Below are 27,367 nucleotides of genomic sequence, written 5' to 3'. Positions count from 1 at the left end.
TATTAGTGAATGACTTATATATTTATTTTATATACTTAAATACCTAGTGTCATATCAAAATTTCTTGATGGAAAAAGGATAATGAGTGGAAAGAGTTCAAGTGACCCCAATCTAGGTCGGGGTCTACCAGGCAATTACTGGAGGCAGACATCTCTGAGAGTGCAGTATGCCAGAAGGGAAGGACCCTGAATTTAGCATGTATCTTCCATACTTATAAGCTTTGGGGCATAAGGCTAATTACTTACCTGGGATCCTGCAAAGATTAAGTTTAGGATATGTGTGAAACCTGTGTTAGCATGGAGCAGCAGAAACTCTGGAGCCAGGCAGTGAGTACCAGTTCTGCTGCTTCGAGCTGCACACCTTGGGCATGTCTCCAGCCTGTCTGAGTTCCATTTCTGGTGGGTAGACAGTTGCAGTACTATGCCTTAACCACCAAGGGATAAGGAAGAACCAAATAATAAGTATTACAGGAATAATAGTCACAAATCCCTTTTGCTGCTCACTTACTTTAAATGAATGAGCATATACTTAGGGAACTATTTGTTATGCATAAAATTAAATATATTTATATAATGAACATATCTACATAAATTTAAAATATTAGAGCTAGGTATGGCAGCAAATGCCCGAAATCTCAGCACTTGGGAGGCCTAGGGGAATATTGTGTTTCAAAGCCAGACCATCTTAAAACAAATTACAATGAAATTATGGGCAACAGAGGCAGCATGGGTGGCAAAGCTTCGCGAACAAATACAACAGCTGAGCTGCAGGTGCGGTGGTATTTGTTTGCAACCCTATAGCTAGAGAGACAGAGACTGGTGTCCCTGAAGTGTGATGGCCTGCCAAAGTACTGGCTTTTTACCAAGGCTCCTTCCCAGGGTGTAGACAGAGAATTTGCATGACAAGGTCTCTCAGTGAACCTGGATCTGACCAGTTCAACAAGACTAGCTGGCCTGGAGCCTTGGGATCCTCCTCAGTGCTAGGATTACAGCTGTGTGTCATCATGCCCAGCCCTTTATGTGGCTTCTGGGGACCCGGACTCAGGTTCTCATGATTGTACAGTAAGCACTTTGCTCATTCAGCTGCTTTTCTCATCTTCAGAACCCATGATATTCAGGCAACGGTTGATGTAGAAAGAGTACAGGAGACCAAAGGTATTCAGCAGACATTCAGGGTTGAAATCCTGCTTCTGAAGTCCCCATCATTGGCTCTGTGGTCTTACCTTAACTAAGCCCTTTGTACCTCTACTGTTTTACCGGTAATACTAGTCTATCATTCCTGAAGGGTTGCTGCAAGCACATTATACAGAGGGCAGTGTATTTCATGTGTATGTGTGTGCATGCTGTGCCCACAAATTGGCAAAGGGTTTGGATTCCTCTGAAACTGGAATTTCAGGTAGCTGGGAATGGAACCTGTTTCCTCGGGAGGAGCACACGCACTCTTGACTTCTGAACCTTCTGTTCATATTCCAGAGAATTAGGAGGTGCATCCACCTGGACCAGAGAGGTGAAAAGCCTGCGGAACAGGGATGTTGTTTAGCTTTTCTTGGCAACTTGTTGACCTTTGTGTGTTTTCAGATTGACAGAATTGTTAAAATAAATACATGAGACAGGATTATTTCCAGCACCCATGTCAAGCTGTTCTTGGATGCCTGTAATTCTAGCTCCAGGAGAATCTAATGGTTCTGTTCAGGTACCTGCATTCACACACACACACACACACACACACACACACACACACACACAGTTTAAAAACAATTAATTTTGCAGATAATTAATTAACAATGTGGCCCAGGCTGGCCTTGAACTTGAGGACAATCTTCCTGAGGCTGGGATTACTGGTAGGAGTTACCATGCCCAACTTCTGGTGGCTTCTGTAATATGTTACACATTCTGTGCATATGTACGCATGTGTGTGCCACAGTGTGAATTTGGAGCTCAGAGCTCAACTGGTGGCAGTCAGGTCTCCTTCTATCCGTGGTTTCTAGGGGTTCAACGCAGGTCCTTAGACTTGGCCACAGACACGTTTACCGTATCTCTCTAGGTTATGAGGGGATTCCTAAGTGATTAAATTCAATGAAAAACACAAAAATAAAACATGTTGCCTGACCCATTTTAAGTACCTAGTAGTGTGAACTCACCAGTGTCTGCACAAATGCCCCAAACTAGCTGTCTGTATCATGCTGGAGAACAGGAAAAGTGTAGTAAACTGGTTCTTACACAGCCTTGCATGTGTCCACTGACCTTTTTGGGTAGATAAGTATGGAAAAAAGGGATCTGTCGCAGAGGAACAGGGTGGCTACAGGAACATCTGATCTACCCCTAACCACTACATATTTTGTATTTTGGTGACACCCACCCCAGAGCCCTGGTGGGCACAAGGTTATAGGTATGTGTGTGTTTGTGTGCGAAATTGACCCTATAAAGAAATCCACAGAGGCAGAAAAACTCAGAACACCAACTTATAGGTACCTTTTCAGACTAAGCTTTTATTTTTTGATATTACAAACCAGTTTTCTTTATTCACAAACCACTGTAAGTGATATAAACACTAATTTCTAAAGACAGATATACACATTTCTGGGTTTGCAGATTGAGTGATGTGTTAAGAAGTCACTATATGCCACATTAATCTTTTTTCCATAATTCATAATAGCAATAGTTATTTAGATAAATGAAAACATTCCAAATAAATACTGTTTTTTTTTAAAAAATCCAAAATGTTTGTTTACACCTCTGACATGACATTTTAAAACGACTTATTGGCAGCTCAGCGGAGTGCCTAGACAAAAGATTCTGCGACATCGGTTGGCACCCACTTGCTCTAAATGAGTTTATTAAAACTACAGACAGTCGTGGGGGAAAGTACATTTCATTGATGAAAATCAAAACTGCAAATGAGTTTTACTTTAGCCAGCACAGTAAGAATTCCATGTTTGTGATTTCATACACAATGCAGGTTCTGGGCTGAAAGCCGGGGAGGCTCGGAGGGATCCGTCGACCCTTCTGCAGCCCTGTTGCTATCACTATCTGAATCCCATCTGGGGTCGGATGCGACAGCCTGGCAGGAAGTTCTTGCCTTGGAGAGCATCAACCGGGTGCACACTCGGCCATCCCACGGAAGCAGGTGGGAATGGGAATTTTGAAGACTTGCCGCCAAACAGTCTCCTCTCGGCCCTGTCTCTCCCCACTCCAAAGGGAGAGAAAAGACCAAGCTCTAGGCTTTTCTCCGCTTAGCAGTTCAGCAGTTTCTCTCCCTTCCCCTCCTCGCCCTTTCCTTTTCTTCCTCTCCCCAACCATAATCATCTGTCTTAGGTATCGAAGCTACAGAAACGTTGTTTTTCAAATCTCATGAAACTTTATTGATGGTTTAATATCCAACCGATCTTACGGGCATGCACGTAGGATGACTAGGAAAAGCTGGATCACAAACACTTTTTTTTTTCTTTTTAAACTTTTGTTTGGTTTAGATTTTTAAAGCGGTTGTTACAGCGGATCGGCAGGTTCACAGCGTGAGTTGATACTTTACTAAAGTGCGCGCCATGGGCCTGCACTGCACACACAGGCAGTAACGCTACTCAGGGAGACAGCTTGCTGATACTTTATAATTTAAATACAAAAACGGGAAGACCCATGACAGATACCCCAACTTAAGTGAACTTGTAAACAGGACAACATGGTGGGGGAATTCAAACAGAAGAAGGTCACAAGCTGCAATTTTTCGACTGTGCTGCTCTGGCCCTGCGTCCAAGAAAGAGGGGCAGACACTGCTCTCCGGGGGAGCGGGGGTGTGGGGAGAGGGTCTCGTTTTGGTTTTTGTCTCGTTTTTTCTTTCCTTCTGACACAATCCTCTTGGGCCTCGGAGACAGAAGTAAAGATACCAGTTTAAGGTAACCCTGGGGCACCGGGGAGATGGGAGGGCGGGCTCTCACAGACGGAAAAATTGCAAGTTGCTCACAGGCGTCTTGTTCTCAAAAAGTATCAAGCTGATGAAAATACCATGGTTATCTCTATTCAATGATCGCGATACTTGTAAAATGCGACTATAAATCCAGATATGATTATCATGTAATTCCATAAAAATTATATGTCTGTCTCTAACAGTTAATCTACTAAGCTAAAACTAAAGCCTCAGAGACTGTTTCTAGAACGTAACTCCACTGCACAGATGTAAATTTTATACATATTTTAACTGGTACAAAGAATTTAAGTTTTTATTACTTTCTTTTTTTTGGAAAAAAAGAAAAAAATAGAAACAGTGCTTTTTTATCACCTTTTTATTAATGTTAATTTTTCCCTCCCATAATATAAAAGTCAGCAGTGATATCAATAATTTCTCATACTGGAAGAAATATAAAAAGAATGCTTATTGATGGCCTAACTAGTAGTCTTTGCTTAAATAACTAGTGGGTAGGTAAGAAGCTGAGTACTGCGGGTGGAATGATAAGAGGGTGGACTTACACAGCTTCCTTCGCCTCCAATCTCAGTGCCATAAGAAGTGGTTTCTAGCAGAGCCTTTGGCTTGACTTTGCCAGGAGTAACTTAGAACCATAGATTTAGGATTGTTGGTGCAGTGGGTCATTTTAGATTCATCAGTTACCATATATATCTATGTATATATATAATTTTCTTTCAGTCAAACCCCAATCCCAAACCCCTAAGCCCCTCCCGGCCTCCCCTTTCACAGAATAAAATAATATAGATGCAGAAAGAATGACTTGTCACCTAGACTCTTCCCAAACACCTTAACCCCAGTAGCTTCGTGGTCAGCATATAATTCATTTACATAATATAGCACTCTGAATATGGCCCTAAATCGGTTTTTATTCATATCTAGCCTCTCTCTAGATCAACCACAAAAACTTCTACAGCCAGCGACTGAACTACGAGAACCTTCAGAAACCAAAGACCCACAATATTAAAATACACAGAACAAAATATCTGAGGTATAAGATAAAAAATGTAATTTTTTTCCTCTTTTTATTTTTAGTTGTTTTCTTTGAGTTGCTAAAATGATGTCCTACTGCGTGTGTTGCAACACTCAGGCCTCGGAAAGCTTTCTCTCTCCCCACACTGGAAGGTTGTTTTTTGTTTGTGTTTGTTTGTTTGTTTGCTATGATTTGTCATTTAATATGGAGCAAAGCGGTTGTATCCCCCTCGGTATATACTAGCCTGCAATGAAGAAAGAACGAGACCCACATCATCAGCATGGCTCCTAGTCTTGGCATCAGTCAAGGGCGCAAAAGCATTCTGAAACAAAGCAATTTGAGGGGTGTGGTTTTTTACATGTTTCCTTTTGTAACATGTGGATCATCAAAAAGACTAATGTTTTTAAAAAAAATAGACACTCAAAACCAACCAAAATAGAGGGCACCCCCTTCCCCATTCCAGTACCTATCTAGAAAGCTAATGGTATATGGTCAGTCCTGACCTCTCCCAGCAACTCCTTATGGAGAACAAATCCCCAGGAAACTGAGTGGATCCGCTGGTCCTACTAGCAATGAGGACTCCAGTGTACAGATGGGACGGTGGATGGACAGGTATTGGCTCATTTTACTGGTTTGTTTCCTTGGTGAATGGATGGATTGACCGATATGGTGCTCCGCTGGGAGAAGTTCTATCTACAGTCAGTGATGAGTCTAGACGGTTTGTTGGATGTAGGGATTCGGTTCTCCTTTCCTCCCTTCCCTCAAAAGGCCTAGGTGTTGAAGTCGGGTTGTTGAATGCCACATTGAAGAAAAAAACGGGGAGGGGATCTGGCTAGGAACTTTCGGGTTCTGATGTTGCGGTGGGGGTGGAAGAGGGGCACTGCTGGGTGTGATTAAGCTTGTGTCGACGTAGAATAGTAGACTTTTCTAATCCTGCTTGGGCTTTTATGACCCAGGGTCCAGGGACCTGTCTGGCCAGAGCTTTCTATGGCTGTGAGGTGACCCTTAACCATTTCCTTTTGCTAAAAGTATTGGCGATTCCAATGAATGCCTGTGGGGCTGATTTCTCAGGAAGAGGACTATATTCTTGACTCAAGCAGAAGACTGCATGCCAAGCGCTGTAATGATCGCATATGCGCTCACGCCATGGGCACGTCTTACTGGACTCAAGAGTTTTAGTGCATAGAAGTTTGAACAAGTACAGGCAAATTCACCCCACCCTTGCCCCCCACTTTGCCCTCCCCTTACCCTTCCCGAAACGAAAATAAAATCCCAGACTTCCCGCCCCACCCAAGAAAAAAATAAATAAATAAAAACAAGACAACCCCCAAAGCCAGCTGATTCCTTAATTTCTTATATACTAGGCACACACACAAAGTGTGCCCCACTCTCTACTTTCTCTCCTGGGCGACTATGACTTTAAACATGAATTGTAAAAGGGGAGGAGAGGCAGGCAGATTCTCAGCTGCCTGACAGCAGAGGCCTGGAAGTGTGCAGCTTAGCTCCTCTGAAGTCTGTGCTGGGGCTGGAACCTTGGGGCTATGTGAATGAGCAGCACGGGAGGGAAGGGAAAAAAAAGAAAAAAAAAAGTTCTGCATTGACACTGCATTCCGTTAGTGATGGATTTAATTATCAAAATGACTAATTATTCCATTAAGGTAAGTGCTCGCTAGGTGAGACTTGCAAAATTAGAAATATAATAACTTACATGCACTACATTGCCAAGAAATTAAGACATTTATCAAGTTTACTGGGAGGATTAATGTGGCATTTTAGCTGCTGTTAGCACAAGAGACAAATTCAATTAAGGGAAAGTGAGAGGACTTCAACCATCAGCCCATACTGAGGCCCCAGCTGGGGGTGGGAGGGCAGGGAGGAAGGGAGGAAGAGCAGAGGGCAAGGAGGAATTGCTACTTACCATGGCACCAACGCCGTAGGTGGGGGCTGGAGCAAGTGTGTGGTGGTAGGGGTCGGCAGCATAAACTCGTCCGTAACTGCAAAGGAAGAAGAGGTGAGACTGGTCCATTGCGTACCGTTCCCGTGCAGAAGATACAGAATACCAAGACATTGTGGAGGGGCTGTACTCATCCTAAACCATGAAATATCCCCACTCTGCCACAGGATACGAAGAAGCTCAGTCTTAGCATGGTGGTTCATTTAACACGGCTAGTCATATGGATGTATTCCACACACAGTCATGTGCAAGCTAATGACTGGGACCCATTCTGAGAAGTACAACATTGTAAGAGCTTGTCTTTGAAATATCATAAAGTACATTTACACAAACCAAAAAAACTTTGGTGGTAAAATATCAGGGAATCACGGTCATAGGTGTGGCATGGCCTGTAAGCACACATATGCACACACATGGGGACATGCGTGCTCACACACACACACACACACACACCACACTTTCACATTCTCCCCCAGTGTGTTATAGCTACTTCAGAGTCTGAGGCAGGCAGGAAGCAAACACTAGAGAGACTGTTCTTAAGAATTCCAGTGTCCCAGACAGAATTTAGTGCTCAACAATAGATGGGTGGATGAAAATCTTTTCATCTGACTTGACTGTCACCAAACAAATGAGTTCTGGCACATCAGAAAGAGTGCAGAGATCTGTTGGTGCAGTCCCTGTCCAGGACTTCCTGCAAATTGCCAAGTAGCAGCTGTACTCAGGTGAGACACCAGACAATGATGTGGGCTCCCTGGGTCAAACAGAAATCATAGCCTGGTTTGGCTTTGATCTTAGCATCCCAGGATCTCATCTGTCCTTGGCCCAGTTCTTGAGATAGGAATATTTGGAGCAGCGTATTTTAGTCCTACTTTCTGAACTTTTGACTTCTATCTCTATTGTCTTTCTTCCTCAACGATTGTAGCTTCAAGGGCTCGCATTAGAATGAAAACAAACAAGGGACGAAAGCCAAGTGTCCTGAGTGGTCAGTGAATTTCTAGACTGGAACACTACACACATGTTGAGTTTATTTCACACGCTGCATGTGACATGGTAGACAGAACTGGAGGGGACTGTGGAACCTCTCAGGGTGGCATGCATACTTGGTTCACAATATGTCCTGGCTTGTTTGACACCCCTTGCCAGACACCTTTCTGGAGATGGTTTGAACAGTGAGATGTTGATACTGATCAAAGCTCAAATGCAATCGGATAGGCTAGGCTAGGCTAGGCTAGGATAGGGTAGGGTAGGGTAGGGTAGGGTAGGGTAGGGTAGGGTAGGGTAGGGTAGGGTAGGATAGGGTAGGGTAGGATAGGATAGGAGAATAGGATAGGATAGGTAGGACAGAGTTCTTGGGAAACAAGTCTGCCATGGAGATTCTAGCACAAGCCGTTTATAGAGAGAATGCATTCTAGAGGAGAGAGAGGCAAGCATAGCAAGAAAAAAAAGAAAGCAGGGAAGGGTAAGCTGGACACTGCCTTTGATCTGATTCTGTTGGATGCCTCTTAGAGCTTTTCCCCCCTGCAGGCCAGTCACTTAGCTTTTTAACGCCCCAGTAAGACAATCGTTGCCTGCCGAGGATTTTCCTGAGAGGTGGGAGATTAAGCACCTGGTTGAAATAGCAGAGAGCCAAGTGAGTGGAGCTGGGGGTGGAGGGCCAGCTAACTTCCTTAGCTAACAGCATTCAGCTGTTGGGGGTGGAGGTGCCGTTTTCCCACTTAGTGGTGTCTCTGCGTTTTAAACATCTTTTGACTCTGACCTTTTTCTTTCTTCTTCTTTTTTTTGTATGAATGGGTTTACTTATACTATCTCTGATCCCTTGACATACAAGAGTGTACTTAGTGTCCCTCCTTATCTTTTCCAAATTTTCCTTCTAATAATATTTCTCGGAGTCTATTAAAACAGGGAGTTAACCCAAGACACTGGGTCAGGCTCAGGCCTATGGCAACATGGTCCAGGCTCAAGTCCTTGCTCTTTTGGATAAGAATCTACCCAGCTGATCAGTTGATTTGGTTGTTCACACAGTAGACCATGTGTCTGGTGTGTGTCAGGGGTGTGTGTGTGTGTGGGTGTGTAAGTAAACTGAGTGAAGGACCTTTTAAGTCTCAGACTCGGGGTTAGACCACAGATGGACAAGAGAACAGATGATTCCGACTTCACCAGGGACATTCCAAGGGCACTCTCTAACCGCCACACCCTCACTGCCTGTTTTCAAGAACGTGAAGCTGAAATCTGCTAGTTCAGTCTTCAGCACCCAGCCTGGCTCCGGGTTCCTCAGCCGTACTGGCTGTACTGCTGCAAGGCCTGCTTCCCTTCAGATGCGCACTTCTCTCTGAAGCTAACAAATGCTCACCTCACGCTCCTCTTTCTTTTCTTTCATTCACATACCTTTGTGTCCCTTTGTTCATTAAAGATAAAACCCTCACCATAGAGCTCTCTTTCTGTGAGATGTAGTAGATTCAAGGTTGAGGCATGAGGTTATGCTCACATGATGGTGACATGTGGTTTTATTTTATTGATTTGTATTGATTCTAAATACTTCACCTTACAAATTTGGTTACATTAACAGAAGAGACAGCAAAGAATTCCTAGGGCACGTGCTAAGTGTCAGCTCATAGACTTCCTCACCGCCAGTGTAAAGATGGAAATTTAGAACAATTTGTATCTCATCTTGAGAATAGTTTTCCTGGAGCAATAATGGGCACTTTGGACTGGGGAGATAGTTGAGTCGGTCAAGTGCTTGTTTTGCAAACATGAGGACCTGACTCAGAGCTCCCAAATCCATATTTTCAAAAACACTAAGTGTGGTGGCACTGGGGAAGAAGAGGCAGGGGGTCCTTGGGACTTAGTGACCAGACAGTTTGGTTTGTTGACAAGGTCCAGGCCAGTGAGAAATTCTCAAAAAATAAATAATCTCGCCCTCCCACAAAAAAGTGTGGAATGTCCTAAGGAATGTCGTCCTCTGGCCTCTATACACAGGCACACATGTGTATCTCTGCACATAGACATAAGAGTCCAGGTTTGGGGAAACAGCTGAGTGAACCGAGCGAGAACACAGCCTTCGTCTTCGATTCTGCTCTAATCGTTTTGGGGCTCTGGTACTGGGCATAGCTTCAACCTTTGCAGAAAACCCGAGGTAACAACTTGGCAAACACTCTCTTCCAAGGCTGAAGAAAATACAGCAGTCCCGAACTGCTTCTCCCAAGTGAGAAGGCTCATGTTCCCCTCAGGGTGACCTCTGCCTTCAGAATACCATGGTTTTATAATGATTAATAAATTTCATTTCCAGCGAGGAAAAGGGACCACGTCAGCTCTAACAGAGCAAGGAAACTTCTCTTCAGATGCTAATCTCTGGACACGCCCTTGTGCGACACCACAGTTTAGACACAAGGTTATTGGGGAAGATGGAGACTTGAGTACTGATTCTTCAGCAGACCTGCCAGGCACATAGGAGCCCCAATGTCCTCAGAGCTGGCTAAGCACAGCCTGGACAAGAAGTAGCAGTTTCCAGAGACCTCTGCAAGTGTGAAGGAGACACCTTTATGACTGCTGTGTTAGGATCTGACCTGGGATGAGGTGATCCTTTTTCCCTGAGAGAACACACCAGTGTTACATCAGATCAAACTTAGCAACCTTTGCCCAACTTGAATCCTTTCCAATCAAAAACCACTTACAGTTCTCAGATCCGTGTAATCTGTCCATCCGTCCGTCCTTTCATCAATCCATCTATCCATCTCTCTCTACTTAATTAAACGTAAATCTATATAAATTGTATCTCATCATTCTTCTGCTCAGAACTCTTTAAGTGATTTCCAGTGGATTCTAGGACCATATCTTCTCTCTGTATTTCAGTCCTTAAGTTATTCCCAAGCAGTCCATGGTCGCTGTGTCCTAGGCTGTGTCTCATAGTCCTCAGACACGGGCATACGGTATCTCGGGACCTGAGGTATTCCCTCTTCTTCCCCTGGAACCATGTCTTCTCGGCGTTTATGTTTGGGATTAGGTCCAAATGCTGCCTCCTCCTCTGACCACCCTTCCTCAGAGCTATTTTCTATCCCTGTCCATGGTTAATGCCACTTCTCTGATAATTTTATTGACTTTTCTACATGGTTGTTTATCTTTTCCCGCTGTGGTAAGAAAGGCCTGTGGGGTTGAGGCTATGTCTTCTTTGTGGGTATGGCCATACGAGGGAGGAGCGAGGAGGAGAGAAGCGGGATTCTAAAGATGTTTGTAAGTATATTATAATTTTTCTTAATGTAAAAATTATGTATAATTTATAATTTTATATGTGTATGTGTGTAGTGTGTGTATTTGTTGGCATGTGTATGTCACTGTACATGCCTGACGGTCAGAGGACAAAATGCTGCTTAGTTGAACCTCTCCTTCCACTGTGTAGGTCCTGAAACTTGAACTCAGGTTAGCAGGCCCATGGGCAAGCACCCATACTCATGGGGCTCTTTGCCTTGGTTTTATAAGTCTATGATTACCATTGTGTGTGTGTGTGTGTGTGTGTGTGTGTGTGTGTGTTTACTCTTATCATCCTTCACATTATTGTTTTGCCTTCAGAATCTTTCACTGAGTCACACTGACTTGGCCGGCTGACCGATGAGCTCTAGGGATCTGTTTCCATTCCCCAGTTCCCCGGTGTGGGGGTTACAGGTGCACGCAGCTATGCCTAACATTCTACACGTGCACTTGGGATTCAAACTTGGGTCCTCACACTCACAAAGCAAGCACACTTCTCCACTCAGCTGTCTCCCCACAACCACACTGCACATTCTACCAGTAGAGAGATTCTTTAGGATATAGTGCTAAACATTCTGCTGGCCACAAACAGAAATTCAAAACCCTTCAAGATACAGAAAAACAAAAACAAAAAAACTGGGGGCTCTTGAAATGGAATGTGGAGCTTTGTACCCCTGCTTGATTATAAACACTAGACAACTGGCTACAAAATCTAAATCCCTTTCTGAGAAACACATAGGATAGTGGATGACTCTCTTGTTGGCCACTTCATGATATTTTCCAGCCATAAGGGCTCAAGTTAAAACAAGGAGGCCACATGAGGCCTTAGGGAGAAAGCCAAAAATCTCCACATTCAAGTTCTGTTTTCACACTGTCCTTGTTCTTTTACGTCAGGCAAGACTTCTGTCTTTCCCAGAGCCACATCTTTCGCTCTCCAAAATAGTGTGTGTCTATTTGAGCTCTGCCAAGTTTGCATGGGAAATGCTCAAAAACAAACCTGATACATTTTCAAAGCATCCAAAGAGAATGGAACACATTAGGGTACAGGCTTCTTATGTGGCCTCTCACAAGATGGCCTTCTCCTACTGCCCATAATTTTGATGTCAGAGGCAACTGAAGGGTTCTATTCTAATATGCTCACAGGTAGTTCTAGCAATCAACTTACAAATGCCATGGAATTAAGATCCATCTAATTTTTAAGATACAGCTGTAGCTTCAATTACTGTCCTTGAACTCAAGGTTACATTGCAGAGAAGTGAAGGATTCTTTTATCTCTTGAATGGGAAACAGGAACTTATGTTTTTACTTGTATGCATATGGATGTGTTGGGTGTGTTTGCATGCATATGTATTTGTACATGTGTGCTGATGCATGTAAATGCCAGATGTTGATACAGGGCATACATATGAAGACCAGAGGTTAATGTTAGGTATCTTCCTTGCTTGCTCTCCACTTTATTTACTGAGGCTGGATCTTTTGCTCTCCCTGAGAGCTTGCAAATTAGGCTAGTCTAGCTAGCCAGCTTGCTTGTGGCAGGCCACCACAACCATCCAGCTTCTATGTGAGGGCTGGGAATTCTATCAGTCATCTGCATACTTGCATGGTAAGTGTTTTATCCACTGAGATATCTTCCCAACCCTGAATCCATTTTTTTTTAACAGTGTTTCTCAGTAGCTCTGGCTATTCTGGAACTTGCTCTGTAGACCAAGCTGGTCATGAACTCAGAGATCCACCTGACTCAGCCTCCCAAATGGTGGGACTAAAGGTGTGCACCACCACTGTCTGGCGCTCTGAATCGATATATTTTAAAAACTGTTATGTCAATTCTACTGAGACTTATAGATAGTACTTATTATTGATGTTTTCAAAATTCTAGTTAAGACAAGCTGAGAGCTAATGAAATACGATGTGCTTGTGTGGGTAGCTCAGGGTTATAACAGTCTCACAGCTTTCTTACAAGGATGTAGTAAGTGCAATGTAATTAATTTCACTCCTTTTCAATTAAGAATCTTTTATGATCTCTTTAGAGACAGCAGGGAGAATCCCCATAGGGCAGAAAGGTAGGTGAAGTGTGTTCACTTCTGAAATGAAGTTTCTGAGGTGGTGTGACCTTCCCAGCCAGTCCAGTTGTGCCAGAGAAGCACAGACTTGTGTCCCTCCTGCAAGAAGAATGACTGCAGAGGGTACGTTCATATCAGCATGTTTCACTGAGACAGTTGAGTGTACCCCAGTCTGTGCAGTGTCTCTAGGGACTATTGTACCCCTTTTCCTTAGAGCTGGACTATATAGTCTGTAGGTATTTAGGAAAATGAATCCAAGCTAATCACATACATATTGCACAGGTGTGAGGGCCCAGAAGTTCTATGTCCCTGCTCTGTGGGAAACCCTGGGATGAGTGGATCTTCTCACTCACCTTCCAATGGAGAGGTAACAAAGTCTATAAAGCTTGTTGACCCATCCCACCACCCACTTTGGCGAGACTCTGAGGCAGTGTGGAGGGAGGAAGTGGAGACTTTTATACCATCCAGGTATGCATTCTATTTGCTCACTCTTATCTGGTGGATTCTAAGGACCTTGCCACATGAAGGTGAAAAGATTCAAAAGGAAGCTTGCTGGCTCTCTTTATTGCGGGCAGAAGCACTGGGGAACTATAATGTCCTTCTATGCCGAGGGAAATGCATTCAGAACACATAGAATCCTGAACAAGTGGGTGCTTGTTTGGGCCACACTCTCTGTTCTCGCCAGGGACTGGAAGGGGTAAAGAGCTGTAGCAAGCATGAGGGGAAGGAACAGCACTCGAAAGGCACATGGCCTTTAGGGACTCTGTCTCCCATAGCTAGTGTTGACTCCTTCCTTGACGCAGTGACCATCCGTTGGCCAGAGTAGGTGTACTGAGCATTATGCTTTTCAAATCAGCCAGTTGCTGTTCTCACCTCCCAAAACAAATGAGCAAACAAAAACCTACCAACAAACAGAGCAAGGGCTTAGAGACTTCAACATGGAGATATCTGCTCAGAAATCCCTGGTAATTTTGCAGATACAGACTCTCACAAACCCCAAGGCTCTCTCTGAGCTCAGAATGGGACAAACTTCTTTAAAATACTCAGGAAATATTGCTTGGATTAGGTTAGCCTGAAAAACCACCTATGGGCAACCTCTCAAGTCCCTGGGCTGGACCATGTTGACCTATTTCTGAAATGAATGAGCATCCTTTTCCTTCCATGTAATTAAGTATCTACCAGACAACCCAGGAGGAAAATTTCCCCTAGCCAATGCTGGATTCCTCCACTTTCTGACTTTGAAGCCGAGGATGAAGCAAGATGTTCTATGTGGAGAAGGTTTTGGAACATGTGCTGGTTTCCATGTCTCTCTGACAATGCTAGGCATCTACAGAAGAAAGGGAGGAAGTACTAGCCAGTTTCTCCCATGAGTTCAGTGCATCCTGACTATTCACCTTACAGTACTCAGGGAGCAGAGAGGAATGTGCCTATGGCAGTCGGCTCTCTCTTTCCTTCTCATTCTATCTGCATTGCCAGCCTATAGGGATGGTGTTTTGTACATTTAGGGTGGGCATCCTCTTCTTAGCTAATGCTCCAAGGGAACACCCTCATATGTACTTTCAGAGGTGCTTCCTTATAATCTTCTAGGGGAATCCAAACCTAGTTAAGTTGACAATGAAGATGAGCCATGCTAGGTCAATAGTAGCCAGTATTTGGGACAGATCTTTCAGAAGCAATCACATAGGCCTGTAGCATCCTTATTGAAAGATTTAATTACCAGCACCATAAATCATACATCCTGGTTTTCTGCAATAGGATAAAGACCTTCCTGAAAATATTAAAATGACAATTGCTTTTGTGCCTTGAAAAGAATTCATAGGGTCACAGTTAATTCTGGGAATGCTTCTGTTCACTTTCTTGTGGAGTGACCAGCTGAAGTCTGACTATCAGGTCTCAAAATATTTCCCTACAATAATACTTGCAAAGACTTATTTATAAATCATGGACACAGCACCACCCTTTAATTTACCCTAAAAGCTATAGATTAGGAGAACTAAACCAGACCCCAAACTCAAAACAGCTGGATACATCCAGTGCTCTAATGAATACACAGGCAGAGATGGGAGACACCTCTATTTGCCTTCACAAGGCTCTGTCTGGCCTTTCAGATTTGAGTCCTGGCTCACTGCTATCCTCCTTCAGTGGCAACTGGGAGGACCATAAGAATACATTTAAAGCAATCAGTCCCAGAAGGAGGATAGAAGTCATGCTCTGAGTTCTGTAGCATCACTGTGGAAGTCTCATAGATATTTTTTTGCATAAAGATGTTCATCATACAACTGTGTGATGAAAATAAATGCACACACAAATCCAACACCTAGAGAATAAAAGAACGTTGGACTCTATATTCCTGTCAAATCAGAGTGAATCATTTTTTTTCTGTCCTCTCAATTCAATTCTAATACCTTGCATTATTCTGAATCTCAATGGGGCAGGTTTGCTATAAAAACCTTGATTCTAGATTCAACAAACAGAACAAATGCCTTTTAGGATAATGCAAAAGTCCCACCTTCACCCTTAAAGTATGTTAGTCTGGAGTGAATGCTTCATTTAATAAAAGAGACATAGGCACACTACAGACAACTTCTTAGAAACTCTCTTTCATTTTTTAGTCTTAACACTTTCAGTCAGTTGGAATTTTCACTGAACATTTTCAGTCAGTTGGGATTTCCCATTATGCTTTGTAAGCACCATGGCATCCCAACATCAGCATAATATACAAAAACAATCATAGACCTGGTTGTATCCTTCATGAGATCTATAATCTCATAATCTTCCACAGAGAAGTGGAACTGAGCAGTAGCTAAGAATCCATAGGCTTCAAATCCCTAGAGTAGTCTGCCTCTGCTACTTCTTTGCTAAGTAAAAGTGGGAATCCTGACAGTGCAGAGCTTCCAGCTGGAGCAGGGATGAGGTGAGGGTGATGGCTCACCAGCTTGTGAGCTGCCAAACAGACATCAGTTACAAACTGAGAATGCTGTAGATGATGCTCTCTGTCTCTAGCCTGTGAGATGGGGGTACATATCTGAGAAATGGCCCTGGGTTGGGGCCAACCACAGCTCAGGGCTCAAGTCAAGCTAGTAAAAGACCCACATCCAGAAAATTCTTCAGTATTCTCCTTACTACTGGATAGCTATGTGCAGAGAACTCAGTTGTGGAGCTGCCTGGGAGAGCTTGCTAGAAAGCCGATATTCACACTGCCTTTTAAGACCCAGGAACCCAATGCCTAGGGTGAGGGGGTGAAGTGTGGGGGGAATGAATGGGCTCACACTCTGAATTTAATAAATTCTTAAATTTTTGCTGCTGTCACCTTCTACTTAGGTAATCTTGGGGTTATCTATATATCTCTAAATTTACCAGGTAAATGGCTAAGGACATTTTGTTTTCATGAGTATGCTTTACTGTTATTGCATGCCACACGCCTGCAACAGTGCCTCATATACAGTAAACTCACAATAAATAGGATTATTATTTTTACTAATTACCTTTGCTTATATGTTCCCTCTGCAGTTGGTACTTCTAGCAAAATATATATCACATTCCACTGGAAACAACACCAATTAACCACAAATCAGTTTTCTTCGTGACAACTTTGCTGAACAATCAGAATACCCGGATGCAGAAGGACAATTAGAGGGAGCGTGCAGAAATATCCATTAGAGGAACGGCCAATTTAGCAATTTCTTCTAAATATTATCTGAAAGTGTATTCCAAGTGTGAGCATGCTTGTAGGCTCAAGGGTAATAAAGGAAGGAAACAGTGCTCACACTCAACCTGGTGCCCTAGATGTGCCAAATACTGCTTCACTGTTTAAGAGACCTGCCACACAGTGCATGGCTCCAACAGCTTTTGCTGTTTTCATTTAGCTGGGATTTTTCAGAGACACCTACTGGGGTATCATAGGCGTTGGAATCAGGCTACTTTCTGTATGGGTTCTGGTGCTTGGAATCAGCTCTTCATGATTGTATAGCAAGAATTTTACTGTCTGGGCCAGTTCTCTAGCTTCTAGTGTGATAATTGTGTGTGTTTGTGTTTACACATTCATACATATACATGTGTACATATATCACTTATATGATAGCACACAGAATTCATTCAATAACAGTAAGTTATTGAAGCATCCTGAAGAATTCAGTAGGGTCCATAAAAGAGACAGCCGTTACAGGGACAAAGGACTTAATGCAACCCTCCACACTAGAAAATGACTCTCATACCACAGTAGAGGAAGAGAGAGCATTGGGATGGTCAGTATTGATTGTCAAGTTGAAAAGGTCTACCACCATCTAGGAGACAAACCTCTGGCACATCTGTGAGGGAGATTCTAGATTAATTTGCTCAAGGAGGAAGATACACACTGAAGGTAGGTGATTTTACCCCCATGAATGGGGTCCTAGGCTCAATAAAAGAATAAAGCATTCATTACTCTCTGCTTCTTGAGTGTAGATGCAATGTGACCCACCGCCTCAGTCTCCCGCTGCTGTGCCTGCCCTGCCGCGGTGGATGGTGCCTTCAAGCTGGGAGCCAAAATCAAACCTTTCTCTCCTTAAGTTGCTTTGGAGGGGCACTTTGTCACAGACGGAAGAAAGGTGACTGTAATCCAGGAGTCACATTTAGTATGGACTGGACTTGTGTTTCTCAAACCTTCCAGCATGGCTTGTCCTCTTCTCAAGTATTGTTCAAAACCAAGCATTCCTCAGCATTTCGAGGCCAAGTGCCACTGACAGCTGCCGCCACCGCTCTCGATACTTTCAAGAATCTCTGTAGAGGTTTTTATCTCCCTCTTCTTATCACAGACCTTTCTGGTCTCTGTCAAGATCTCTAACTGACTGTGCTAAACAATGAAATCAAAATGGGACCCCCCCCCCCCCGGTGATTATGGAAAATAGCCTTCTAGTCTTACCTTGTCTGCGCTGCCCTCTGAGCTCCTACGACCTCCCAGATATCTCTAAGATACATTGCTCTGAGAAACCTGGACATTTTGCTCCTGAAACTGTAAGCATGCCTAATTGCATGGCCTCTGTCCTGGTTGCCTGTTCAGCCTGATGAACTTTCAGCTGCAAACTCTGGGGAGCTGATTAGTTACGACTGTCAACGTGTCGCAACTTAGAGTCTTGGGAAGAAAGTCTCAGTCGATTGTCTTTATCAGGATGCACCATGGACATGTTTGGGGGAGCAAGACCTAGCGCATTGTGGGCAGTACCACAATGTAGGTCAGGGGTCCTAACCTACACAGAACTGAAGCAAGCTGGATGAGAGCAGGAGTACAGCACGTATCATTTGTATCTTTCTTGCCCTTGACAATGGGGTGATGTGACTGGGTATTTGAGTTCCTGCCTTGCTGTCTCCCAAGTGAAGGACTGTAGTTTAGAACCATAAACAGAATAGACCCTTTCTACCCTTAGGTTGATTTCTGTTGGTTGTTTTTTTTATCACAGCAACAGAAATGAAGCACTTGGTTCACCCCTTGACTAGATTCGAGTGTCTTTACAGTACCACCCTAGTCTAGAAAATGTCATCAATCATGGAAGCTAAAGCTGCATAGTACCTTAAAGTCCCTCTCCCCTGTTACTTTTTGGTTAATTAGAGATGCTACAACTCTTTTAAATTTATTTTTATTACATTTTAATTTTTATTTTGTGTTCATGCATGTATGTATATGTATGGGTTTGCATGTGCCAAGACAGGTATGTGGAGCTCATAAGGGCATCTTTGGGGAGTTGGTTCATTCCTACCATATAGACCCTGGGAATTAAATTCAAATGATCAGGGTTGATGGCTAGCAATTTAATTCACTGAGCTGTCTTGTTGACTCCAGCCCAACTTTATATACAGGCTATATATGTTTTTTTATCTATGTTTTTTTTTTCATCTATATGATTTGGGGTATGCACTCCATTAGAATGGAAATTTACCTGTGGATGGCTCATCCTGAATTATTTAATGCTGTGGCATCAGAGTTAGATGCAGTCCCTGAATGTGACAATAGCTCTGTTGCTACTAAGACTTGAAAGAATTTCAGTCATTAAGTAACTTGGTTTTCAGCCTCCGTTCTCACGTAAGACCCATCTTGTCCCACTACAGTCACTGGTTTATCTTGGACGTGTTCTCGTGAATCACAGAGGCAGGGGGTTTTCCCAGAAGGAAAAACCATCCCCTGTACTCTTTACACCTACTGCTGCCTCCAAACTATGGAAGGTTCTCGATGTTATATGTTAATAGATGGTTCAAGGGGGCAGGTAGGTGCAACAGTTATCCCTATACCCTGCCGTTAAAGGGACAGTCTCTAGTTGCCCCCTTCAAAACTGACCCACTCAAATACTGCAAATTTGGAATCACTGAATAAGAAAATCATTGTTCCCACAGACAGTCTCCCAGAGAGTTAATGTGGATGGACAAGTACTCCTTGCAGCTAGCAAAAGCAGAATCAGTGTGAGGGCATCCTCTGCAAAACATGCGCCCTTTGCCTTGGGGAGTTCAAGCCCCAGCATGACCTGCCTCTGTGGATACCGAGCATCTCAGCGCCACTAAGCCACAAACTGCCTGCTCACGTCTCCCGCCGTTTATAGCCTTTCCCAAAAACTCATCCTTTTAAGAATGTTTACAAAATCCAGCAAGCCTTACAAAGCAAGATTTTAAGAATCTTGATTTTTTTTTAAAATTCAATGTAGTGGATCAAGCCCAGAGGTCTATTCCTTCTAAGCATGTTTTCTACCACCAAGCTCACCCTCAGTCCAGCTCACTGATAACTTTCTCCTCTTAAGAAAACGGGAAGTGCCTGGTACTGAACCCTTGTTGTTGATAGAGACCAGGATGCAAGAGACTTGGTGCCCGTGGTGCTGCAAGTGGGGGTCCTTACAGGTGGGCTGTGAGAATGCACGTGCACTGGGATTTTGCAGCTTCCAAGGGAAGATCTCTTAAAAGACATTCATTTCATTGCAGTTCTGAGTTTTCATTTTGACTTTGTATGGGAAGTAGGCTAGCTGCAAGGGAATCTGATTGGTATGGGTATCTTTTTCTTCCTGCTTGATTCAAAACTTGCAGTTCAAATGAGACCTTATGAAGCACACAACACATTATTAATATGGCCATCAGGGCAACATTGGTATCTTTGAAATGTGATCCACAGCAATTCATTAAGAATTTACTGAGCAGCCCTCCAAGAGAAGACAAGAGGCGGGGAGAGCTGAGATGTATTCATGCAAGCATTACATGTTGCTTCTTTATAGAAGGTTGCATGTGGACCACTTGATAACATTACAGGGTTTGTCAGATAATAGGATAGAATCAATATCTTTGATAGTGCCTTTGATAATGCCAGTTTCCAGTTTTTATCTATGATGTCAAAATACAATCTGAGACACATGAATCTGGAACACACGTGAAATGTAACACCACACACCCACAGACAACACTCATTCACATGCTGAACCACCAATCTTCCCAACCCCATTCTCTTTCTATCCCATCTCCTTTCCGTTGCTCCACTCTTGAACTGCTAAGTTATCCCAGTTGACGTCCCAGAAAACTATTTCTCACCCTGTCATTCTCAGAAATGCAATTAGCAGGCCACCTTCCATTGTAAGACATTAGTGTGGTGTTAGCTACAGCAGCACCTCTAACTGGGAGAAGCAGAGGCGAGGGGAGGAGAGAGCAGCATCATTAGCAAAGGAGCTTCATGTAAATGGAGTAACCAGTTGTGTTAGAAAATGAGCTTGTGTAACTCTTGGAATAAAACCTCAATCCCATTTTAAAAAATGCAGAGAATGCCTTTCTAAATGACCTATGTGTGGAGCCCTGTGCGGCCCTGTCAGAAGTATGTTCCTAGCTAGCCCTGTCCTTCCCTTCATTCATTCTTTCCTAGGACTCGGAACATGGCCTGAAACATTCTTAGTAATTTGCACCTTTGATCACTACTCCATTGATAAAAAGTGACTGGCAACAGATGCACGCCGTGTGTGTAAGGCTGGGTGCTATGTTTGCTTTTGGCATCATATGAGATGCTTGGTTACGGCTGTTACATCCACTTTCCTTGGTCAAAAGCATCCCATTGGCAAGACTGCCTAGTAATTATCTGAGGTAGTTTAGGCTTTAGCCCTCTGCACACGCGTACAAGAAAAGAAAGAGAAGAGAAAAAAGGGAAGAGAAGGGGGGAGGGGAGACAGATCTAGTACTCATTAAGGGACTATCTTGGCATTTAGTCCAGTAATTCCAAATCTAACTGTTCTGAACCACATCAAAGCAAAATGACAGGAATTATTTTGATGAACATATCATGCAACTAGGTAATTTCTATTCACCAAGGTCCTGGCTTTGGTAGCAAAATGAGCCCTCCTTTCCTTAAGTCCTGATACTTGAGCATATGTTGAAGGAAGGAAACAGAGGATCTTTAGCCAATGAAAGGAAGATCCCTGTCTTATAAGACAGACATAATTTTATTTCCTAACCCACTGGCTTTGTGGATGCAGTCACTTATGGCCAGTAACATTCTATAAAGATCCAAATAATTCCCATTTCAAACTCTGCGAACATAGATACAATGTGTCAAAAAGCATGGAAGTCGCGTCCTGTCCCTAAGCTCCCTTGGCCAGCATTTTACAATAAGAATACTGATTATTCTATGAATTTTGTTGTGAATTTGTTCACCACAAGTGTTAGCCTTCTGAACCAGGTATTAAAATCAGAAATACAAACATCAGAGTTAGCAAAATGCCTCATGTATTTTTCATGTGGTAGGTCCTAAAAGCTTCAGCTACACTCAAACGTCTATGGTCTCTTTCGCTCTTTATGAAAACTAAACTTACTATAGTGACTAACTGCAGCATGTGAGGAAGATAAAAAGAAAAAAAAAAGGATACTGAGACTCAGATGGGAGCATCAGGAAGTAGGAATGTCTGTTACCTGCAGAGGTGTTACAAGAAATTTCATCTGTTGCAACGAAGACGAACTGATTTCTGGAAGAGAAGATAAAATTCACAATACTGCTCACTCAGGGGGACACGTGCTCTCTGGCAATTGGTTCCATGTGCACAGGTGAAGGGCGGGGAGGGGGCTGCGTCTGCATGGGTGTGGCAGGGAAATGTGCTGATGGACCGTGGACTTCGAAAGCTTGGAGAGATCACAAAACAGGCATGCGGGACCACTTTAATGAAACCATGAGGGCATCGAGATGTGGGCGTGTTCAAGCTATTATTGTGCCAGGGCATTAATACTGCGTGTTACAGAAACATGCCAGGGTATATAGCTAAGGCCAAGCTATTTCAAGTTTTGCTTACAAAGGTTTTGTTATGCTAAATATATACTAAAACTTTTAAAAAATAAATACGATGATTAGGAAAAGGAGTGTCCTAGGACTAACTTGAAATGCCATAAACTCCATATATTATAAAGCACTATTCAAAACTGTTTTTAAAAGGAAAGAAAAAGATACTTTCATTACAGAAGAGAACATTATATGGAATCAGGTTATGGATAATAATTTCTTATCAAACTAAGCTTGCTATATGAAGACAAAAAGCTCGCCAAGTGAAACAATACCTATCTTTCCGAATTATCTTTTTATCTGGGGCATGCATGTGCACACCAAGATGCACACACGGGAGTCAGAGGACAACCTTGGTATTGGTTCTTGCCCTCCATCTTAGTTGAGACAGTATCTCCTGTTATTTCCAGCCATGTACACCCGACTACTGGCTCATGATTTTTCAGGCATTCTCCTGCCTCTGCCTTCCACTGTAGGAGTGCTGTAATTACAGACACACACCACCATGTCTGACTTTAACTGGGTCCTTGAAAGATTAGAACTCAGGTCCTTAAAGCAGCATAGCAAATGCTCTACCCACTGAACATCTCCTCACTTCTCTCAAGTTATTTTGTAAAGAGGCATATTGGAAAGAAAATTTAAAAAAAAATGGAAAGTGCTAATTTGCTTTGGTTTTCTAAATCCAGATGATATCCCCCTTCCCCCCGCTTAAGGCATTTTCAGTAGTGGCAATTTCACAATGTAAGGTGTTCGAATGCAGAGGTACTGTTGATTTCCCTAGAAATATGAATATCTGTACCGTGCTGGTTATAATGACTTGTTGAGATTGGCTAGGGTCTTAAATGCCTTAAAAACCCCAGAGAGGTGCTGGGTTCTCATTTGTTAGATTTTTTTTTACTGTGCACAGGGATCAAGAACCCAGATAAATGCATTTCTAGGAGAGTCTTAGTATGATTGCTTTTGTTCCAATGTTTCAAAACCATTCAGCATGAGCATTTCATAAGACATCTTAGGAGAGACTTGCAGTCCCAGGGGGTGCACCATTGAATGTGAACAGAGATGCCTCACAAATATTCCCTGGAATTTAACATTCAGTTGAAAATTCTAGTTGCTTCTAAACCAATAAAATCCTAACAAAATTATACATGCTCTGAGAATACTGTCTTCTATAAATCAAAAGTCAAAACTAAGTTCATTTGTCACCTATCTTAAAACAATAAAAGTTAGTTTTGCTGGATCTTTGCTACATTTTTATTATGTCCCAAACTTTTTGAAACTAAGAAACTGTTGGATTTCACATTCTCTAGGTTTGAGGAGCAAATACAATTGATAAATCTGAAAATGAAAGAGATAGGTGGTGTAGAATTTGATTTAAGGGGCGGTGAGATTTGGCATGCCAAACCTGCAGGTTGAGTATTCCCAGCATGCATCAGACAAGCACTTAGCAGGACCTCTGTTCACAAGGTGTCTATAACAAGAGCTCAGCCATAACTGAACATGGCAGCTTTGCCCATTCACAGGGTGGGCCCTTAGAAGAGGCATTCCCATATTCACAATGTGTGTGAGCTCTGCCTGACTCTACTCCCCAGTTTTATAAGACACTGCAGACTTGTATGTTGCTTCTGCATGACTCCCTTCTGAGGAAGAGCCTATGTAACTATCAAAGACCTTGAACTGGTGCCCCCCTCCACATCTGACATGTTACAATTACAGGCATGTGCCCTGACAACTAGTTTTACTTGGTGCTAGGGATCTAACCCACGGTTTCGTGAATGGTAGGCAAGCATTCTGCCAACTGAGCTACCACCCAACTCCTAGGTTGCTAGTTGGGGTGACCAGGGCTGATTTAGGCAACCCACACAAACATTGAATGTTACTGAATGAGTAGAGGAAACTAACAAAATTAAATAAATGCATAGGTTATTATCATGAATTAATTAGATCTTAAATTTTCCAGAATTTTAAACAATATAATGTTGCCTTTAAGAGTGATTTTTTTGAACACTATAATTTTAACTCTTAAAAAGCTACATTTTTTTTCTCCTACTGCTCTTTCTTTGCTTCTTCCCCTCTCTCCTCTCCCTCCTTCCCTTCTTCCTTCCTTCTTTCTTTTTATTCTTTTTCTTCCTCCTTTCCTACCACCCACCACTGCCTCTGGTAACCTTCCTCTCTTGGATTTTCTCTTCTCATTGGGTCTTTTTTATTTTTGTTTGGAAGTAAAGTCTTACTATATATCATACAATCTGATCTCAAAGTGCTAGGTTCAGCCCATCTTGCCTGAGGCTTCTGAGAAACTGGGCCTGTCTCACATCATTTTTACAATTCTTGACGGAGTTTTTGAACAAAGGAGATCACATCTGTTCTGAAAACTCATTTCCTATAAAGAATTTGCTTAGCCGGATTCTGTTAAATATGGTTAAATCTCAAAAATCTAAGGGCCATTCCCAGTAGTAGCTGTGAGAAGGAAATGACACACACTGTTGTAGTACCAGAAGGACTTACAAAAAAGTCTTTCCAAAATTGATGGTCAATTTTAAGCAAGAGTTCTGTGTTCTTCTGCTTTATTTTCAAATACGCATAGTCTGTCCCATTCACGACCAGAAAGAGCCCCATAAAATGTCAGTAACGCGTTTTTCTACAGAGCTCATTAAATATGTCTGTGTGGCTATCAGCCTTTAAGTGTTTGCTTTCATTGGTTGATTATGAGTAACATCAAGAAGAAAGTTGTGCCAAAGAGACTCAAAGGGGAGGACAATGTGGCGACCAATCAAGCGATGGCACTGGGTTTCTCAAGGCCTTCACATTACTGTCCATCACCCTGTCCTGTGCCAATTGTGGATCTTTCTGTTCCTTCTACCCTGAAGGACCACTTAAGAAAAACGTTCTATTTAGATGCATGTAAATAGGCCATGTGCTGATTTGTTCTATGAAGTCATTATCCCAAATTACCAGAGAGAGACAAATAGGAATGCAAACTGTAGCTGAGAAGAGTGCCGTTTCCAGACAAGCTCGGAAAGAATGGAATGATCCTAATGCAGCTGTGGAGCGACCGCTCAGGACAAGAAAGGAGACTGGAACATGGGCCACCTCCTTATGTTAACCATCAGGCGGTCTCCACACTCTATATAGACCCACACATTTAATCGTCACCTTACATTTCTTTTTTCTCCCTTCCTTCCTTCCTTCCTTCCTTCCTTCCTTCCTTCCTTCCTTTCTTTCCCTGGCCTGTATGTTGATTAGATGACAGTGTCTGGCTGAGTCACTCTCAACCTTGATTGAACACGGTGATAACCTGGGGAACTTCTGATAATCCTGGCAACTGAGCTCCACCCAATACTCATTGAACGAGTATCTTTGTGGGTGGAGCTCGAGCATGGACTGCGTGGCTCTCCTGATTATTTTCATGTGCACTAGAGTTTGTGTACTGCTTGTTTGGTTGAATGGTTTGTAGCTTGACTCATCCACAGACCCACAGTGAAAGCTCAGGAGAGTGTACCGGCTGGGTCTCCTCTGCTCTGAATTCTGGTTTAGCTGATATGGGTCAGAGTCCAGTGGGCACTCTGAAGGTGATCATAGACAAATAATAAAACTGAATTGGTGAATCTTTACTTCCATATGCTAAGAGCTATGCTTCTCAAGACTTCAGATTCTATCAAATATAAATTTTGAGTATTTGCCTGTGATATGAGGATGCTAGGTATCATTCATACCTGTATTTTTATTTCGTTTTTCTTATAATCCCTCTTATGGTTACCCTGACAAAGGTGGACAAACTGAGGCAGGCCATTTGAGACAAAATGCTTAATGTTGGAAATGGAAGGTGAGCACAGCTGTCTGGAATCCAGCCCTCTACGCTTGCTTCCTCTGAGATTCTGCACAGGGGAAGTCACATGGGGGATGTTCCAGCCCCAGTGGTAGTGTGCCTCTCTAGGGAAATTTCCTACTGCTTTGAATCTTAGCTTCTCTGAGACAAAATGATAGATAGTTGAATTCCTCTTTGTCCATAATGTAACTGAAGCTTGAGAGAGATGATTATAAGTACATTCAACTTTCCATGATGTAGAAATGGCTTATTTAATTTATCCACAAACTTTTCTCCATTTTAAGATGGTTTCCATAGATCAGCCATCCAGAGTCCGTCTGACTCAGCTGGTGGCATATTTAAATTAGTCCTGTGGCTTACCATATACCATCTTTATTTCTCATTTTCCCCACCCCTAGGTTAAATCTCATCTGTTTGCAATTTTCTTCCAAAAAATAATTACCCACTGAAGTATCAAGTGCAAAGAGTGATCTGCTAGTATTTTTCAAGGGGGTTTGAGGAGTCAGACAGAAGTTAAAGGCTAGGCTTTGACATGGGCAGGTGAGGCCCGACTGTGACTGTCCTTTCTTCAAGAGCACCAGTGCTAGGTTTTATTGTTAAAGGTTCTATTGTTTCCTCACTCTCTGGCTTCTCAATTCTCTATTGCTATTTTGTTAAAAACAAATAAACAAACAAAGCTCCAGACCTGTGTTCCTCATAGTGAGTCTTTGTGAATCAAATGCTGTAGATTTCAAACCAAATACAGCATATATGCATATCTAAAACCCTGCAAGATGCTGACTACGAAAGTCCCTACAGCCTGTGAGAGTTGTATTCTTAACTTGGAAGGTGACAGCAGAGGTTCCCCAACATAGAAGCTGAATGAAGTCAATTTGATTCTACCTGTAAATTCTGAGCAATCTGTTAGTTATGGATGCAGAGGGCCCCAAACTTGATGACCAATAAAGAAAGATGTGTATGTGTGTGTGTGTGTGTGTGTGTGTGTGTGTGTGTGTGTGTGTGTGTGTGTGTAGATGTTATAGGTCAACTTTGGGTGCCATTCCTTCACCTTTTATTTTTATTCTTTGGTGATGATGATATTTGTTTGTTTGATTAACTCATT

At 42.8% G+C, this 27,367-nt stretch overlaps 1 protein-coding gene across 36 annotated transcripts in view; it reads right to left on the bottom strand.

Moving 5' to 3' along the window:
* Window positions 1–2,468: 2,468 nt before the first annotated feature.
* Rbfox1 (RNA binding fox-1 homolog 1) overlaps window positions 2,469–27,367 on the bottom strand; it is a 1,977,377-nt gene continuing 1,952,478 nt past the window's right edge. For 19 of the 36 annotated variants that reach the window (XM_085694597.2, XM_085694591.2, XM_085694596.2 and 16 more), the window contains 3 exons: window positions 22,082–22,134; window positions 6,846–6,921; window positions 2,469–6,466 (listed from right to left, as the gene is read on the bottom strand). In XM_085694597.2, the coding sequence (XP_085550723.2) occupies window positions 6,319–6,466; window positions 6,846–6,921; window positions 22,082–22,134 (277 nt within the window). In that variant the 3' untranslated portion in view covers window positions 2,469–6,318. The remainder of the gene's footprint in view (window positions 6,467–6,845; window positions 6,922–22,081; window positions 22,135–27,367) is intronic. The other 17 variants (XM_085694603.2, XM_085694604.2, XM_085694593.2 and 14 more) reach the window with 3 other exon arrangements.

Source organism: Myodes glareolus, chromosome 9 (assembly GCF_982192425.1).
Source record: "Myodes glareolus chromosome 9, mMyoGla1.1, whole genome shotgun sequence".
Lineage (NCBI taxonomy): Eukaryota > Metazoa > Chordata > Mammalia > Rodentia > Cricetidae > Myodes > Myodes glareolus.
The sequence above is the reverse complement of the archived record's forward strand: the minus strand, read 5'-3'. Positions and strand labels throughout refer to the sequence as shown.